General features: G+C 34.3%; 3 protein-coding genes and 1 long non-coding RNA gene across 8 annotated transcripts; 1 reads left to right on the plus strand and 3 right to left on the minus strand.

Annotated features, from left to right (window-relative positions):
* Positions 1-729: 729 nt before the first annotated feature.
* LOC123225650 (BTB/POZ domain-containing protein At1g04390) lies at positions 730-7,361 on the minus strand. Of its 5 annotated transcripts, none has more exons than XR_006504161.1 (10): positions 7,116-7,359; positions 6,886-7,021; positions 5,682-6,189; positions 5,457-5,590; positions 4,930-5,372; positions 3,680-4,828; positions 3,067-3,219; positions 2,237-2,695; positions 1,202-1,269; positions 730-1,028 (listed from the first exon to the last, which is right to left on the minus strand). XR_006504161.1 is itself a non-coding variant. In XM_044649765.1 (9 exons), exons 1-8 carry the CDS (start codon positions 7,223-7,225, stop codon positions 2,254-2,256), a joined length of 3,075 nt encoding a protein of 1,024 aa, XP_044505700.1. In that variant the 5' UTR covers positions 7,226-7,359; the 3' UTR covers positions 1,054-1,269; positions 2,237-2,253. The 5 variants fall into 5 exon arrangements, 2 of the variants coding, with proteins under 2 accessions (XP_044505700.1, XP_044505711.1); XR_006504160.1 differs by having other exon boundaries at positions 731-1,023; XR_006504162.1 differs by lacking the exons at positions 6,886-7,021; positions 7,116-7,359 and having other exon boundaries at positions 731-1,023; positions 5,682-5,981; positions 6,062-6,194.
* Positions 7,362-8,776: 1,415 nt separating this feature from the next.
* LOC123204826 (SEED MATURATION PROTEIN 1) lies at positions 8,777-9,315 on the minus strand. Its single transcript, XM_044621658.1, is given in 1 exon segment — positions 8,777-9,315. A coding segment is annotated over 1 exon segment (291 nt). The 5' UTR covers positions 9,143-9,315; the 3' UTR covers positions 8,777-8,851.
* Positions 9,316-10,532: 1,217 nt separating this feature from the next.
* LOC123209630 (pentatricopeptide repeat-containing protein At1g79080, chloroplastic) lies at positions 10,533-12,916 on the plus strand. Its single transcript, XM_044627756.1, has one exon. It carries the CDS (start codon positions 10,878-10,880, stop codon positions 12,576-12,578), a length of 1,701 nt encoding a protein of 566 aa, XP_044483691.1. The 5' UTR covers positions 10,533-10,877; the 3' UTR covers positions 12,579-12,916.
* Positions 12,917-14,462: 1,546 nt separating this feature from the next.
* On the minus strand, positions 14,463-15,559 carry LOC123212622. Its single transcript, XR_006501586.1, has 2 exons — positions 15,292-15,559; positions 14,463-14,793 (listed from the first exon to the last, which is right to left on the minus strand). It is a non-coding gene; the product is annotated as an uncharacterized LOC123212622 (long non-coding RNA).
* Positions 15,560-16,565: the final 1,006 nt, after the last annotated feature.

A 16,565-nucleotide genomic window follows, 5' to 3' on the forward strand; every position in this document is an offset into this window, starting at 1 on the left:
GCTGCATGGCTGTTTAAGTATTTGCTGAAGGCCATGTAGATTATACTCTTGGTAGGTTCCCTTATTTTTATAATAAAACCATGCAAATAAAAATAATAATTCGTGATTAGATGATATTTCTTTTATTTTAAAATCATGCAAATAGATATTATTATATAAGTTTGTATTTTTTATATCTATATATAATGTTAGTCTTTTTAAAGTATCGATGTGTTATTGGGAAGTCAATGGTGGCGGTTTGCCCAAGTATTTGAGTAGATTTATATATAATTGATGTGCTTGTCAATTAGAATCTAGTTTACGAACAAATCAATTAACCAAAACCACCACCGCCCCTAATGCAATTAAATAACTTAAACCAACCCAAATCCACAACCACCAACCCTACATTCAATAATCTAAACCCATGGTTTTTGTAGAAACCCAGCTTACAAAACGATGGCTGCGCTCTACCAGCAACTATGCCATTGGATTAAAAGAGAGTGAAAAAGAGGGAAGAAAAACAAGATGGAGAAAGCCGCTGGATAGAGAAGAAGAAAGAGATGCCAGAAGAAAATAGAGGGCAGGAAGAGACAAACAAATACACACTTAAATCAAGAGATTAAATAATTTTAAATTAAAAATAATTTTTTTTATATATATATATATATATATATATTTATATTATATTATATTTATATATTTATATTTATATAATGATATTAAACAATATTTTTATCATTTTAAATAATATATAATAGCGATAATATCTTTTTTTTCCTAATAACACAGAAAAAAAAGTCATTTTCACCTTGATAATTTATAATTTTCTCTTTTTGACTTACCTTTTCTTGTATCTGGGCCATCCAAAAACACCCAGAGAGGAAACGAATCTGAACGCAGCAGCATGCAAATATGAGAAGTGAGCGGTGTGACTGTTCTCTTGTTTTCAATATTGTACTTATTTTTGGCGCCTTCTTGTGATTTTCCAGTACTATACTCCTGCTTTAGACACTGTTCTAGTGATTTTTCAACAACGTTCTACTGTTCTACCAAATAACAATATAATTATTATTGTTCAAATTCACAAACAAAGATAAAAATTAAAACATTAAACAAGCTTCTATGGACGGAACTAAAAACCCTCAAAATTTTATTATTGACCAAATTCACAAATAAAGATAAAAATTAAAAAGAAAATTAAGAAAAAAATAATACTTACGTTAAACATACTGAGTGCTGATGTTGAACCCACCAATCAAAGTTCTAAAATTAAATCAGCAATAAATCCTGCCACATGAACGAATAAAAAGAAAATTATAAGTATATTTTTCCTACTGTTGTCAGACAAGCTCTTCAGGTTAAGTGCTCAGCAAATCCTTATACAAATTATGCTCTGAAAACGTCAAATATTATGAAAGAGCAATAATATATTTACAAACAAATTTTAATAACTTATTTATACCACTTGATATAGTAGTATGTAACGAGAGAAAAAATAAATAATCATATTATCCAACTAGATGTTATCACTTTGGTTTGTATAGATAAAATAGTATAATTTGTTTGTAAACATAGATTTATTCATTCTGAAAAAGAGTTTTGTTTCAGGCACCACACAACTAAATTGTTTGTGACACTAAGTACCCAAATGTTGTGATACTAACAGGTAAAAAGGAGCAACTAATGCCACTTTATTGTCATCAAAATCCACAATAGAATGTACAGAACAATTCTAATCTGAATCGCTAAACTCTTGCTCCTTCAGCACATGGCTCTTTAAAGAAAGAGTTATAGGGGCTTTTGGAAAGATTAAAGAGATCTTGAATTAGGTGACTGAAATGGATTTGAAGGAGAAAGAGGGTGTTGGACAATGAGAAGTGGAGTGAGGTCCAACCTCACTTTCCTTCCCCACAATAGAAAGCGTCAAGCATAATATTTTATTTGTAATTTTAGTAAACTGAAGACGAGAATTAAGGAAAGGTCATCCACTTACAATAAAACTAGGTACATACACTTTTGAGTATACACTAAGGTACATAGATAATATATCATTATGAGATTGAGTGATTTTAAATTTAAAAAAAAGTAGCACTCAGCCATATTATAACATATCACTTGTGTACTCAAAAATGTATATATAGCATTACTCGTCCACTTAATGACAAAATACCAGATTTGGGAAAAGATTTAACTAAAAAGAACTAAACCTAATCTAATTCTACAAAGATATCTACCATTAGAAAGGGTTGCTTACTTGACTCCCCCTCAGTTTCAGGTTTCGATGGTTATCTCTTGACAATGTCGAACAGAAGCAGTACGAACCAGATCAACTAAGAAGTCATCCAGCTGTTCAAGATCACCAGAGTCTCGTAGTTTATAATATAAAGGGGCCATGAGCTCTGCAGCAACTTCAGCCAACTTCCACAGAGAAAATTTAGCAGCAATCTGGATTACTTTGATAGACAATTCTCGGGAGGCATCCAGACAAGATACAATCACTTTATAAGATACATCCTGAACACCTTCCAAACGCCAGAAATCAGCAAGCCAACAAAGCTCTATAAATGGCAGCAGCTGGTACAATTTTTCCTCAGAATCCATATTGTCCCATAAACACCCATTGGGAGGGTCTGGTAGCTGTCCTGTATAGAGCCATTCCACTAGCTTAACCATAGCTTCCCAACTACAAGGGACCTTTATGGTTTGCGAATGGCTGCAAGAAAGCATAATATCTAATGAGACATCAAATGAACTGGAATAAATTATAAATAGAGAAATACTAAGGGAAAAGAGACTAAAGAGAAACATATAATTATTGTTTCTCTCAATATGAAAACAAAGATATTTAAAATCAAATAAAACATCTGTCAGAGTTGATTCATACAACATGAAAACAGACTATGTCAAAATAACCAACTCTGGGTCCCAACATTCATATATAAACACATTGTAAAGGCCCAACAATAGGTACCCTAACCAAACGATAGCTTTATCAGTTGCTTCAGAAAATTAGCAGACAATAAAAAAACATTGTTAAAAAAAAAAAAAAAAACTTAAAGATATATTAGACAGTTGTCTCAACACCTCTCTTGCATCCCTGATTCAAACAATGCTCTCAGATAATCACAACTTGACCACAGTATAACTTTATGAACATGCATGTGTGGCACTGGTAGAGAGCAAACGCTGCACGTCCAGCATGATAGTTCAGTTGCTTTAGCTTCCAGGATGATGTCCCTGAAACCATAAATAAAATATATTACAGACCACACATCGAGAAAAAACTGCATAAGACAATGAGGGAATCAAATGTGTTCTATCCAATTAATGAGTCGTCCATTTTTTTAAATTTACTAGATACTTAAGTTACACGTAATGAACTGTTCCAATTTTTCCAAAAAAAGAAAAATAAATTAAGCTTAATAATTATTTTAATACACACAAAATTTAATATTAAGCATGTTTAAGAATACTGCAAGTCAGTCATAGAGATCTACCCAAAGTCAGCTGTCAAATCAAAAACAGTTCTTTCAATGAATACCGGGGAAGCACACAGATTTCAGCACCCTAAACATTACTCAGAATGAAGCTCCTTAATCAGACACAAAATTAGGAATCACAATAGGAATTAATGATCATATTGAACTAATGCACCATCAAAATAACTTTAAGGAAACATATAAAGAGCAAAACATACGAACGACAGTGCCCAACTGGACCAAGAGCAACAGCAAGATCAGAGCTGGGGACAGGAGTTCCCCACTTGGGACTTTTTCTGTATAACAGTCGTAATAGAGATTGCAAATTACAACTTTTAGCCAGAGGTTTCAACTTATTCACAAGTTCATCCCCTGCTTCCAGAAAACCAAAGTAAACATACTCTAACAGTCTCAGCAATGCTTGGCTGTCAACATGAGCAGATAAACGAACTTCTTTTTGAAATTTTCCATGGGCCTTTTGAGCATCATCAATGACTGAAGAATTAGTCAATGCTTTCTCATCACATGGCGATGCTTCAGGAGGCAGCAATGATGGGCATCGTATCTTAAGAACTATACTGTGTACACTCATAGTCTCCCCATCTCTTAGTATGAATTGAATATCTGCATGTCCTTCCTCATTAAGTGCTTTCCCCACCCTTTTCCCAAGTTTACTTGGAAAACCATAAAATCCAAAATGACTAAGAATATATGCAGCAAACCATTTTGGTCCATCACTAGAAGAGTCATTGCAGATCTCCTGGAGTATGCTACGCAAATGAATTTCCTCACTGTTTACGCCACCACTACATATGTCTCTATTATCTTTTACACAACCAGAATGGTGTACCAACTCAGCTAGTGCCCATAAACCATAAAGCAAAAGGACATCATCACCTTCCCATTCTTCAGCATGTACCCAGCAACAAGTCCTCTTCAGAAACTTATTATCCCAATGAGGGTTAAACCTTTGCCTCTTAATATGCATATGATCGCTCCAACACCAAGTCACAAAATCCGACGCTATCTTCATTCCTTTACCTTCAATCACATGCCTTTGATACTCTGGCAAGGCTAAGTAGCATGCCAAACCTACCAAATCAATGACTGTTTGATGTATATATGACAATCCACTACATTCTACTGATGATACATAGTTTAGTGAATGCAGCAAGTTCTTCAAGTAGTCCTTTCCATTTGGCAATAGAATTTCCGATAATATAAATCTGGCATTTGACGCAATGTACTTGCAGGGAGAATAAACCATCATGAGAACTGCCCATGATGCTGATTCACTTCTGGGGGCTTGCATGGCATCAATTTCACAGATTTGATGCCCCATGCTGATGGAGTTGGCAAATTCCAAGCTACAAAGGAAATGGGAACAAACAATCAGACCTTGAAGACACAGAGATGGGAGTGAATTAGAAAGACAAAAACACAAAATGTTGAAATAGCGGAATGGTACCAAGCACATATAATAAGTACTTTGATGTGAAGTTCATTTCCTTTCACATTAGGACTGAAGTCTTCCTCACAGTATGTTGCAAGCCATCCAAGAATATTCCAGATGTAAGGTCTCAAAACAAGAAGAAAATTTTTATTAAGACCCACTTGTGCCATCGTTATCTGTTCTTCTAGTGACAAGAAATGTTGTACGTGTTGATCGTTAAAATCTTCCAGAATAAGATCAAGGAGGATCTTTTCAATCCCATGGTTCCAAAAATAAATGTGATGCCTCCCTGCCCAACGAGTAACTAGACCCAAATGACATGCCTCAACTAGTAAAGACATCTTGTCACTTAAAAACCTTCCAGGGCCAAAGCTCCATCTATTCATCCCACAAACAACAGCTTTAACAAGGGGCTCACAACACAAGCTTGTCATTCTTAAGAAATTCTGTTCATTTGTCTGAACAATAAAACATACACAAATATTAATAGTTAAAATCTATTTGTAAGAAATTTGCGAGAAGAATGAATCACAAACTGTTACCGCTAAACATTGGGCTAGTCTGAATCCCTCTGTCCGGACAGCAAGAGGACATGAGCTGTCCATGCAGAGAACCATTGCTTGTAGAAGGGCTTCTCCATTGTCTAGAAGCTTTTTGGCTGCATTCCCACATAAACCTGGTACAGGGACATCCTTGATAATTTAATCCACACATTAACTTCAACATAAAAGATAAAAAACAGAAAGTTGCCATTGATAATCAATTACCTAATGAAGAATACAACTTCAAAACTACAACTTTGACTGAGAGGTCAGGCTTCACAAGTAGAGTGTCTAAAACTTTCATCAGTATGGTATCATTCCAAACAGCATATCGAGAGAGGGGCCATTGCCACATTATGGTACTCAAAAGAGAAGCAATCGTTTGGAAATAATTAATTGGCATAGTCTCATAAGAAAACTTTCGAATCTCATTAACAATACAGGCAACAGTATTTCTTTCTTTTAGCATTTCCCAAACTTGTTTTTCCTTCTTTACAATCAGATTAGAGAGAAACATGTTCATAGCTGTAGCACAAGAAATAGCAACTTCTAATTGAGTAAAAGACAACAGGGACAACAAAGGATCACCAAGATCTAATATATACCGTTGCAATATAGAAGAGGGAATAACAGTCAAAAGCTTCACAACTGCATTCGCTGCCATACTCAATACAGCTCCACTCTTATACTGCAGAATCCACACCAAAGCCTCAACTATGTGAGCAACTGAATCCTGAAATTATGAATGGCAGAAAAAACCTAAAATTAGGACAAACAAAGCCCTCAAAATCACAAAAAACATTTCAGAGTTGAGAAGCCATGAAGTGCTTTTTAGTAATGCAAGATCACTTTTATTTTAAAGCACTTGCAAAGACAATAAAAAATGATTTTTAAACATTAACTTGAGTGGCAGAATTCAAGTGCTAATATGAGAAACTCATGAACACCCTTGAAGTGTTCTCCAAAGATTCACTTGATAGGGCATAATTAAAGCGCTTTTCACTAAAAATCAATTTCTACAAAAGCACTCCCAAAGCAATAGAAACTCAAGATTACCAAAGCCTCAACTATATGAGTAATTAAATCCTAAAATTATGAATGGAAAAAAGAACTAAAATTAGGACAAACAAAGCCCTCACAAGAGTCATAATGCGTTTAACACTTCTGTGATAACAAAAGCACTTAAAGAGTTGAGAGTCATAAAGTGTCTTTCTGTCAAGCAAGAACAAAGGCCTTCAGGGTTGAAAGCACTTAATATATATTTCTAAGCATTAACTTGATTGGCATAATTCAAATGCTAAAATGAGAAATGCACGAACAAACACGAAATACTCTCCACACATTTACTTGATAGGCATAGTTAAAGTGTTTTTCACTAAAAATCAATTTCTACAATAGCACTTCCAAATCAAGAGAATCTCAAGAACACCTTAACGAGCGGATGGTGCGACACATCAGCAGTAACAGAATCAAGAAAAGCCGCGATTGAGCGAACTACATGTCTCTGTATCTCAATGTCCGTAGACTTCCATTTCGATTTCAATTCCCTTCCACCTTCACCGCATCTGTTTCAACTTTCCAACTTTCGAATTTTCAGAACCAATATCAAAACTAAACTAACTTCCGTACTAAAATTTAAGATAAGGAAAAAGAAGCGACCTGGTTCCGAGACTAAGAGCATAGAAGAGACGCTGATGGAGAGTAAATAGGTGACCACTAATGCCTCTGTTGTTCTCTCCTCCGCCATGTTTTGAATTTGAAGCTCTCATTTTTTTCCCTTTTTTTTTTTTTTTTTTTTTGCAAATTCTTATTATTCCAGAAGTCGCCGGAACACCAGTGGGGCACTGCAATTTTGACGGACCTCAGTCACGTGTCGGACACCGAACCGACCTTCGTTCGAATTCGTAATCCTATCATCAAGTACACATTTTATGGGTCCCACGAATAATAGTTGTAACTTGTAATACTATGTCAAACTACCCGCGGTCAGATTCAGTAGTTAAAAAATAATAAATAATTATAATTTATTAAATCAACCCGCAAAATCGTACAGGTCAAGCCCATTAAGAGTCCTGAGCTATTCGCCATGCCCTGAGTTTTCGCTGGACCGACCCAAGAGTCACGCCGAGATCGACTCAACATGGTCCGACCCATCTTTTACCACCTCAACCCTTAGTTAAGAAGTTATGGCTTCTCCTCCTTGTTCCTAACTCCCTGTCTAGTTGGAAGAACTTGTAGGCTAGCGCAAAGGTATGCAGAAGAAAAACATAGTTCAAACTGCTAAATCAAACCATTTAAAAATGATAATTTGGTTTGGTATGCGTTACAAAACAATTTAGTTTGAGTTATGAAAAATTTTAAAAATAATTTATGATTTGATTCGTATTTAACAGTTTTTAAAACCAAACCAAACTATAAATTATTTTTCATGTGATAAGATTAGAATAAGTTTAGTTTGAATGAGTTTAGGTTAAGCAAACTCAAATTTAAATTTGAGAATTTAATATTTTCGAACTTTAGTTTAAACTCAAGTTTTAGAGGTGTTCAACTCATCAAACTCACAAGTCTGAAAAATTCAATACAAAATGATATCATTTTATCAAAATATATTAAAACGATATTGTTTTAATATCAAACCAAGTTTAAAAATCAAGTTTGAAACAAGTCGAACTCAAACATATTTAAATCAATCTTGAGTTTGGTTCTATGTAAATTGAATCAAACTCAAACTTGATTTGATTCAAATCTAATCCCACACAATTACTTGAATTCAGCTTTCGTCGGAAGAGTTGGGTTTCCTTGGTTATTCCAAGTGAAGGAAAAATTTTAGTAATTAGATTATTCACTCTGTAATGGATACATTAATCTTATGAATGAGTTAAATTTATTGAATTATTCATTTATAGTTTGTTCGATTTTATGTTTGTTCTATATAAATGAGCTAATAATTTTATACTTTAATAATTGCAAAAAAAAAAAAAATCATTTTATTCTTCGATCATTTTATTGGTGGTGAGGAATTTTGAGTCTCTTTCTCGTATGTATATACGCAGGTGGAGAGACGCCAAGGAAGATAACAACCCATCTCTAAAGTCTTTCCTCCTTCCAGCCCCAAAAAAATTGGAGGAGCAAGTCGAGGAGGAAAAGACCAGTAGTTAAATTTTCTCCTTCCCTAAATGATCTCCTCACTCATGCACACCATACAATACCATGTATCTAAATTATGACTGATTTTGTGTTTAAACTATTATCATAATCCTAAAAAATATAACTTGCACTGGAAACCACGAAGAAGATGCAACAATAACCATAAGGATTCATGGAAACGAAAGCAAGTAACAGCAGGGAAAAAAAACAGCTAAATCTCTCGTTCATCTCTGATCTTTACATAATCTTCAACCAGAGTTTTTGGTGTTAGAGCTTTGAAACTTTCCTCCACCTTCAGCTTCTTTACTGTCAGGTCGAGGATGCGACTGAGATTGATAAGTTTCAGAAGAACGATGATGTTGATCATGAGATGAATCATTAATGTTGCGGGCGCTGGAGAAGAGATCGACTGGTTCAGAATCAGCAATCTTTCCTCCTTCAAGTGGCGTGCCGTGCTTGTACCTGACCCGCAGAGTTTCGTCTTAAGATAGCTTTGCCTGTGCGGTTCCATACTTTATATCGTCTTTGCTCTTCGCCATTGATTCTCTCTGTGTAAACTCTTTAGGTTTGTTGGATGGTAAATTGGCCTCGTTCTTCCGCAGAATTATATGGAAGATGAAGCTGCCGGTACAGGTACACTTGGCTCTTTCTTTATGCAAGAGGATGACATGTGTTACTGTAAGTACCTGCTCTTCTTTTGCTTATTTTACTACTGACGGCTTCTTTTACTTTTCCATAAATTCTAACTTAAAAATTAATCAATTTTTGTACAATATGGAAATGAAATAAAAAAGTGACTACAGTGTTCCAGTGCTCCAGCTCTCTCCTGTTTGCTGTTTTTTCTTTCTGCTCAGTGCCTGCAGCTCCAGGCATGCTAAAGTGTCCTCATCAGAGTGTGGTTACAGCTTGATCCCCTGCCTGCTCTTCTTTCTGGTCAGAGATGGCAGATCTCTCCAGCTATTGTGCTCCAGCTTTAATTTTTCTTGGTACATCAAGTGGTTCCAGCGCCCAGGCTACAACATCCAGTGTCCAGGATGTTGCTTGCTCCCATCTCTGCCTTCTGGAGAATTGTCAGGTTTCAATGGTGTGTGGCTTCCTTCTTCTTCCGCTGTATTGGGGCAGCAAATTGTCAAGATTTTTTCTATGCTGCCTTGTCTCCCGAAGCATCCAGGTTTACTGCTCCAATTTCAGCTTGCATATTTTTGAGCATTGGTCTAGCGACAATTTGGTTCATTGGTTTGTATATAAAATTTGTATAGTTTGTCGTTCTTGGGCAAACATGTTGTATCATCTGCTCTATGGAACTTGTTATTCCTTTTGCTCCCTCTTCAACCCTATCTATGATGTTTGTTAGATAGTTTTTAAGACATATGATTTCAAGTTGGTGTTTGTTTGTTTTACTCTTACTTGTTTTCTTGTTGTCCTGTCCTTTGGCGTAACAAATTTAAATCATGGTCAGATGTCTTTTGTCAATATAAGAATTTTTTTTTTCTATTAATGCAACTTTGTTTTAAAAAAAAAAAAAGAATTGACCAAAACAAAAAAAAAGAGGGTATGGGTACTTGCTCGTATCCACAATTTCATCGATTTTATAACAATTTTCAACCGAAACATTAGAAATTGTACATTATATTATATTCCTAACTTAAATTTATAATAATAACAAAGGATTGATAAAAGAATAAAATTATAATTAAAGTTATTTATATAGGAAGAAATCATGCAAATCATAAATATATTTAAACCTCGAACTTAATTTCAATGTAATAAAATATTTAATTATTTAAATTAAAATAAATTTATTATCGGATTTCGTTTATTTTTAATTAAATTTTAGATAAAATTATGTACAAAGAAGACAGAACGGGGCTAAAGTGTGCTAAAGATTAGAAATAAAAGTTAAATGGATATCATTTTAATCTGTTGACCATATCGGTGGTGCGAATAACGAAGCCCAATTCCGAGCGCGTGCTGACTACAATGACAATCCGCGTGTGAAGTTTCGCCAGTCGTCGACTGTTGGATAACGAAAGAGAGAGTTGTGGATGACACTGGATTCTTGTTGTGAATCAAAATAAGCGACTCAGTTCCAGTGAACCAAAAAACCAAAAACAAAAAGCAAATCACTCTTCTCCATTCCAATCGACTGTATGTTCATCTCTTCCTTGATTAATTTCTCTCTTAATTGATTCTTTTGTTTATTCAGATGTGTTATTTCAAGGTTATTTCTTTTATATATTATTAGCGTTAGTTCCAGTTGTAAATATTTCAATTATGGCTGCCCTGCTTAATTCACTCTCTAACATTACAAACCCATCTCCAGAACCCAAAAGGACATGTGGGTTTTATTCACACATTCCAAATCTTCCTTCTTTTTCACTCAATAAAGGTTTTAAAAGAGTTTTAGCATCATCCCAGGTCACCATTTCCCCAAAAGACTCTGTTTACACTGTACCCAATTGGAAGTATGGTAAAAATGACTCTAGAACTAGGGATCATAAGCTTAACGATGCATTCTTGCATTTGGAGAAAATTGTGATGAAGGGTCACAAGCCTGATGTAGGTCAAGCCACTAAGCTTTTGTATGATTTATGTAAGGCTAATAAAATGAAAAAGGCAATTAAAGTTATGGAAATTATGGTTAGCTCAGGGATTATTCCTGATGCATCTTCTTATACTTATTTGGTGAATTGTTTGTGTAAGAGAGGGAATGTTGGTTATGCAATGCAATTAGTTGATAAAATGGAGGAGTATGGGTATCCGACCAATACAGTTACTTATAATTCACTTGTTAGAGGGCTTTGTATGCATGGTAATTTGAATCAGAGTTTGCAGCTCTTGGATAAGTTGATACAGAAGGGGTTAGTTCCGAATGCATTCACTTATTCATTCTTGCTTGAAGCCGCGTATAAGGAAAGGGGTGTGGATGAGGCAATGAAGTTATTGGATGAGATAATTGTTAAGGGTGGGAAGCCTAACCTGGTTAGTTACAATGTATTGTTGACTGGCTTGTGCAAGGAAGGTAGGACTGAAGAGGCAATTCAATACTTTAGGAATTTGCCTTTGAAAGGGTTTTGTCCGAATGTTGTGAGTTATAATATTTTGCTGAGGAGTTTGTGCCATGAAGGACGGTGGGAGGAGGCAAATGAGCTCTTGGCTGAGATGGATGGTGAGGATCGTGTCCCATCAATTGTTACTTATAACATACTAATAAGTTCCCTTTCAATCCATGGTAAAGCTGATCAAGCTCTAAAGGTTTTGGATGAAATGATTAAGGCTCGTTTTAAGCTCACTGCTGCAAGCTACAATCCGATTATTGGTTGTCTTTGCAGAGAGGGAAAGGTAGATCTTGTGGTCAAGTGTTTGGACCAAATGATTTATCGGCGATGTAAACCAAACGAGGGAACATATAGTGCTATTGCAATGCTCTGTGGGGGTGAGAAGGTGCAAGAAGCATTCTCCATCATTCAAAGCCTGGGGAATAAACAAAATTTTTCCACGCATGAGTATTTCAAAAATGTGATTGCAAGTTTGTGTAGAAAAGGGAACACATACCATGCATTTCAGCTTTTATATGAAATGACAAAGTATGGGTTTACACCTGACTCTTATACATATTCATCCTTGATCAGAGGGTTATGTATGGAGGGAATGCTTCAGGAGGCCTTAGAGATATTCATGGTAATGGAAGAATATGACTATAAGCCTGAAGTAGATAACTTCAATGCACTTATACTTGGATTATGCAAATCAAAGAGAACTGACTTGTCTCTTGAAGTTTTTGAAATGATGATTGAGAAAGGTCACATGCCTAATGAAACGACTTATACCATTCTCATAGAAGGAATTGCCCATGAAGGAGAGGTTGAGCTCTCAGCTCAAGTTTTGAAAGAGTTGCATTTGAGACATGTTGTGAGTCAGACTACTGTCGAAAGACTCGTTATGCAATACGACCTTGAGGGTTTGCAATCATAAGTATTTGAAGACAAAGGAAAAGTGGATTATAAGAGGATCATGAGCTGGTGATTTAATGCCAGCACCTCATGGAGGAAACTGATCATGACTGGTAAAGTTTGAGATAGGCATTTAATCATGAATTCTATGGACTAATAATTAAAACAAGCACTACATAAAAAATATATATTTATATTTTTTAAAGTTAGGGAACAAATAGTCGAAGCAAAGGGATTCTAGGCATTGCGTTATTCTTCCAGTTGCTTATTATATTGTTTGGTGAATTGGAGCCGCTATTCTCAGTGTGTAGAGAAGTTGTATCTTTCAGTTTAGATAATACAAGTTTATTCTATTGACTATATGTTTTGTTTAACTTCTTCCCCCTAGGTCATCTAGAACGCATCATTCTCTTTGTGCAGACTCATTACTTCTATTTTAATGCATAGGGGGACTTGATTGCAAATTCTTTATTTGCATAATGATTACTGAGCATATGCTCGATGTTAATATAGAATATGTCAATCAATATGTTTCACTTGATTTTATTTTTTTTTCATTTCTACTTTTGTTGCGGATAAGACTGAGAAAAGAAATTTACTACTTGCATGCATAATTGGATAATGTTTTGTGATGGATGGATTTTTAAAACTATTTTTGTTTGCCCCGTCTCTGTAATGACCGTATACTGAAAGAAAAAGGTTTGAGAAAAAGAATGCACTGTCCTCTCAGAGTGGATTATTCTTTACACATCCAAGCTGGGAAACAAAATGTAGAGACTTGATATTCACTCGAACAACAGAACTATTGAAACAGGCTCTGAATTCATTGTTGATTTGCTTAACCAGAATAGAGAAAAGGTAAATTTGTCATTGGATAATAATCAAACCTAAATTATAGAGGAATTTCAGAATCAATAAAATTATATGCACAGACTTTTGACTACACAAATTGGTTTACAAATTGTGTATTGTCATGTGATTGTGTATCCAATTATGTAGTCAAAAGAGTGTATATATAACATTACTCCTTCATGAAGATCATTTTTGACACAGAAGGAAAGAGGATACCAGATGTTTGTATATTTTTTTGGCTAAAATAGAATTTGATTGATGCTATTGTTCAACATATAGGTGGGGGGAATTATCCGTTCATCTCTCAATTGTGGCTAAAATGAATGTTCTTCGGTATAAGAACCAAACTTCTGCATACATTAATTTAACCTTAAAAGGGTCCACCGACAGACAACACAAAAGGCCCAAGGCTTCGTTCACAAATCAAGAAATTTAATCATCCATTATTTTCTGATGAAGCCACATTTTTACCATTCACTTTCCACGCAAAAAGCATGACAGCTACAGAAGGGCAGCCAACCCTAAACAAATAGCTTTGGCTATCTGGTACTTGAAGTCCGGGCTGCTGATCTTACATACCAATAGATGCCACTTGAAAGCATAAATTCCAACCACCCCCAACAAAATTTACAATTTCTGGGATTGGAGAGTAAAGCTCTCAAGTAATTAGCTGTGGTTACAGACTAATAATGTCATATATAATGGACAAATTGACAAAGTATGACCTGAATGATGCCAGCAGAAGTTCAAAATCCACAAAGTGGCCAAGATTCGTACTTGCAGACATCACATCAAAGAGCATGACCTTATGATCCCAAATATAAATCTTTTGTAGACCAAGATCATTCATGATACATGAATACGCATATACATATGCAATAACAATACCAATAAACCTGGACTGCCTATAAGAATTTAGGCCCCCCAATTATTAAGCTTAGATCAACAAGTTAACCATTGCTGAAATAGTTGAAACCTAAGACAACCAAACATGTTGGCATCATCCAATTGTATAGCAATAACAAAATCAACATAATAGAAATGCAGGCTCAGATAGGCAATCATTAGATGTTCAATAAATTTAACCGCAGCATATTAAGTAAAATAAGTGTACCAACATAATACCAGATAGTACTATTTAATTAACTCAAACAAAGTCTTAACACTGCTGGCTTCTAAACCTAGGACAAGAAGATGAAACAGATAAGCTTCCCCAAACGTGTATCCCCTCCAGTCTTGACAGCTTGATCCATATTGCCCATGCTGAAAAGTCCAAAGAAGAAGGCACTCCAGGTGAACGCTCATTGATGTTCCAGCATCTACTTAGATCTCTGCCTCATCTTCCGGCGCTTCCTCTTCAACCTTCTCATACGCTTCTTCTTCCACTGGAAGCAATTAAAAATTAAATCAATTTAATTCGACAGGATGGAAAAAACCAAAAATATATACCAATGAAAACATGACAGCCCAAAACACAAAACCAAGTCACTTGCATCAATCATGTAAATATACATAATAAAAAAATATGACAAAATATATTACAATAAACAACATAAAATAGAGTAAGCACTTCATCTTGTGAAACTCACAAAATTCAACATCAACTGGTTTATAAAATATGACTTAAAAATTTTAAAATAACTTTCTGTAAATAATATTATACAGTCTTGACCAAAACACAGTAGATATTTTGTTCTCAAAAAATCATCAGAAGTGAAGAGTCTTAAATTTTCTCTTTCAATCAATTTTCAATAAACTTAAAAAGGAAAATCCCGCATCAAAATTAACCATTCTACGACGAAATTCTATGCTAGTTTATAAAACATTAAGAAAATAAACGTAAGCGGACAGAAATAGTAAGAGAAAAATTAAAGAAGAGTTACCTTCGCTCTCATATTGGACTACGATCTCTCTTTCGTGGCCGACTTCTGTAGGACGATGAAGATAATGCTCTGCTCAAGCGGTAAAGGAACTAATATAAAAGCTGAGCAAGTGTATATTTATAGGGCTAGGGTTTCATTCACAATACCATATTTCACCCGACCGGACCACCCGGCCCTGAAGGAAAAGCGAGGCCCAGCTTTGGGCCAAGATTCGACCTAAATTTGTTTTAAGAGTAGCCGAAGGTCTCTTAGTCTGTGCCTACCTAAACCACTAATAGCTCGGCGGGTTATCATATTATATATTTATTTATTATTATTATTAAATATGAGTGCGACGGTGACGCTTCTTTAATATTATTATTTATTATAACTAATAATAAAATATTTTTTATTAAATTAAAAAAATAATAATTTTTCAACGATTAAACTTTAAAATTTTTTTTTTAAAGTTTTTCTTTCTTCCTTTTCCTAACGCCTCTCCAATGTCTTCCTCCATTGTATATCACAATAATTAGTAAATAAAGATAATTTATCATTATCCAATGACTATAGCGATTTACAATGAGAGAAAGACGCTTGAGAGATGTAGAAAAGGAAAAACCGTAGGAAGGAAAACGTAGGATTTTAGAGTTTAATATGAAAAAAAAAATTAATTTTTGAAATCTAATGAGAAATAAATAATATTTTATTATTTTTAATATATTACTAATTATATAACTAATTTATCCTTGAGTTAATTAACTATTTATGTTAATTTTAATAGCTCATAGGTGAAAGTTTGAATTTTCAATAGCTAGTAGATGAGAAGTTGGTTTTGCATTAAACCTAAGGTGCGAAATAGTCATTTAGCCTAAATTTATATATCAATAAAACTATATGTACTTATTTTTTATATACAATTTATATACATAGATGACATGTTATCATATGAATGGATGTTTTTTTATTATATGATGACACATATTTTAAAATCATCTAATTATATGATGACACATCACTGTGTATATGAATTGTGTATAAAAAATAAGTACACATAGCATTGCTTTTTATATATATATACTTTTTAAGTGCAAGTAAAAAATAATATGTCATCAAATGATTGAATAATTTTTAATAATATCTAGTCACATAACAATATATCATCTATGTACTCAAAAAATATGTACACACAATAATGTATCATCTATATATCTTGTTTTAAATACTTAATTGGATATTCAAATAATGTATCATTATATAATTAAATATTACTTCATCTAATTATATGATAAGAT

Source organism: Mangifera indica, chromosome 1 (genome assembly GCF_011075055.1).
Source record: "Mangifera indica cultivar Alphonso chromosome 1, CATAS_Mindica_2.1, whole genome shotgun sequence".
Lineage (NCBI taxonomy): Eukaryota > Viridiplantae > Streptophyta > Magnoliopsida > Sapindales > Anacardiaceae > Mangifera > Mangifera indica.

What these genes read in the sequence shown, in the direction of transcription:
- LOC123225650 (XM_044649765.1), bottom strand. Translation starts at nt 7,225, where the DNA reads ATGAGAGCTTCAAATTCAAAACATGGCGGAGGAGAGAACAACAGAGGC. An exon ending in GAAGTTGTATTCTTCATTAG is followed by an intron (nt 5,591 to 5,681) that starts GTAATTGATTAT and finishes TCCCTGTACCAG; the next exon opens with GTTTATGTGGGAATGCAGCC. An exon ending in GACTAGCCCAATGTTTAGCG is followed by an intron (nt 5,373 to 5,456) that starts GTAACAGTTTGT and finishes TTTATTGTTCAG; the next exon opens with ACAAATGAACAGAATTTCTT.
- LOC123209630 (XM_044627756.1), top strand. Translation starts at nt 10,878, where the DNA reads ATGGCTGCCCTGCTTAATTCACTCTCTAACATTACAAACCCATCTCCA.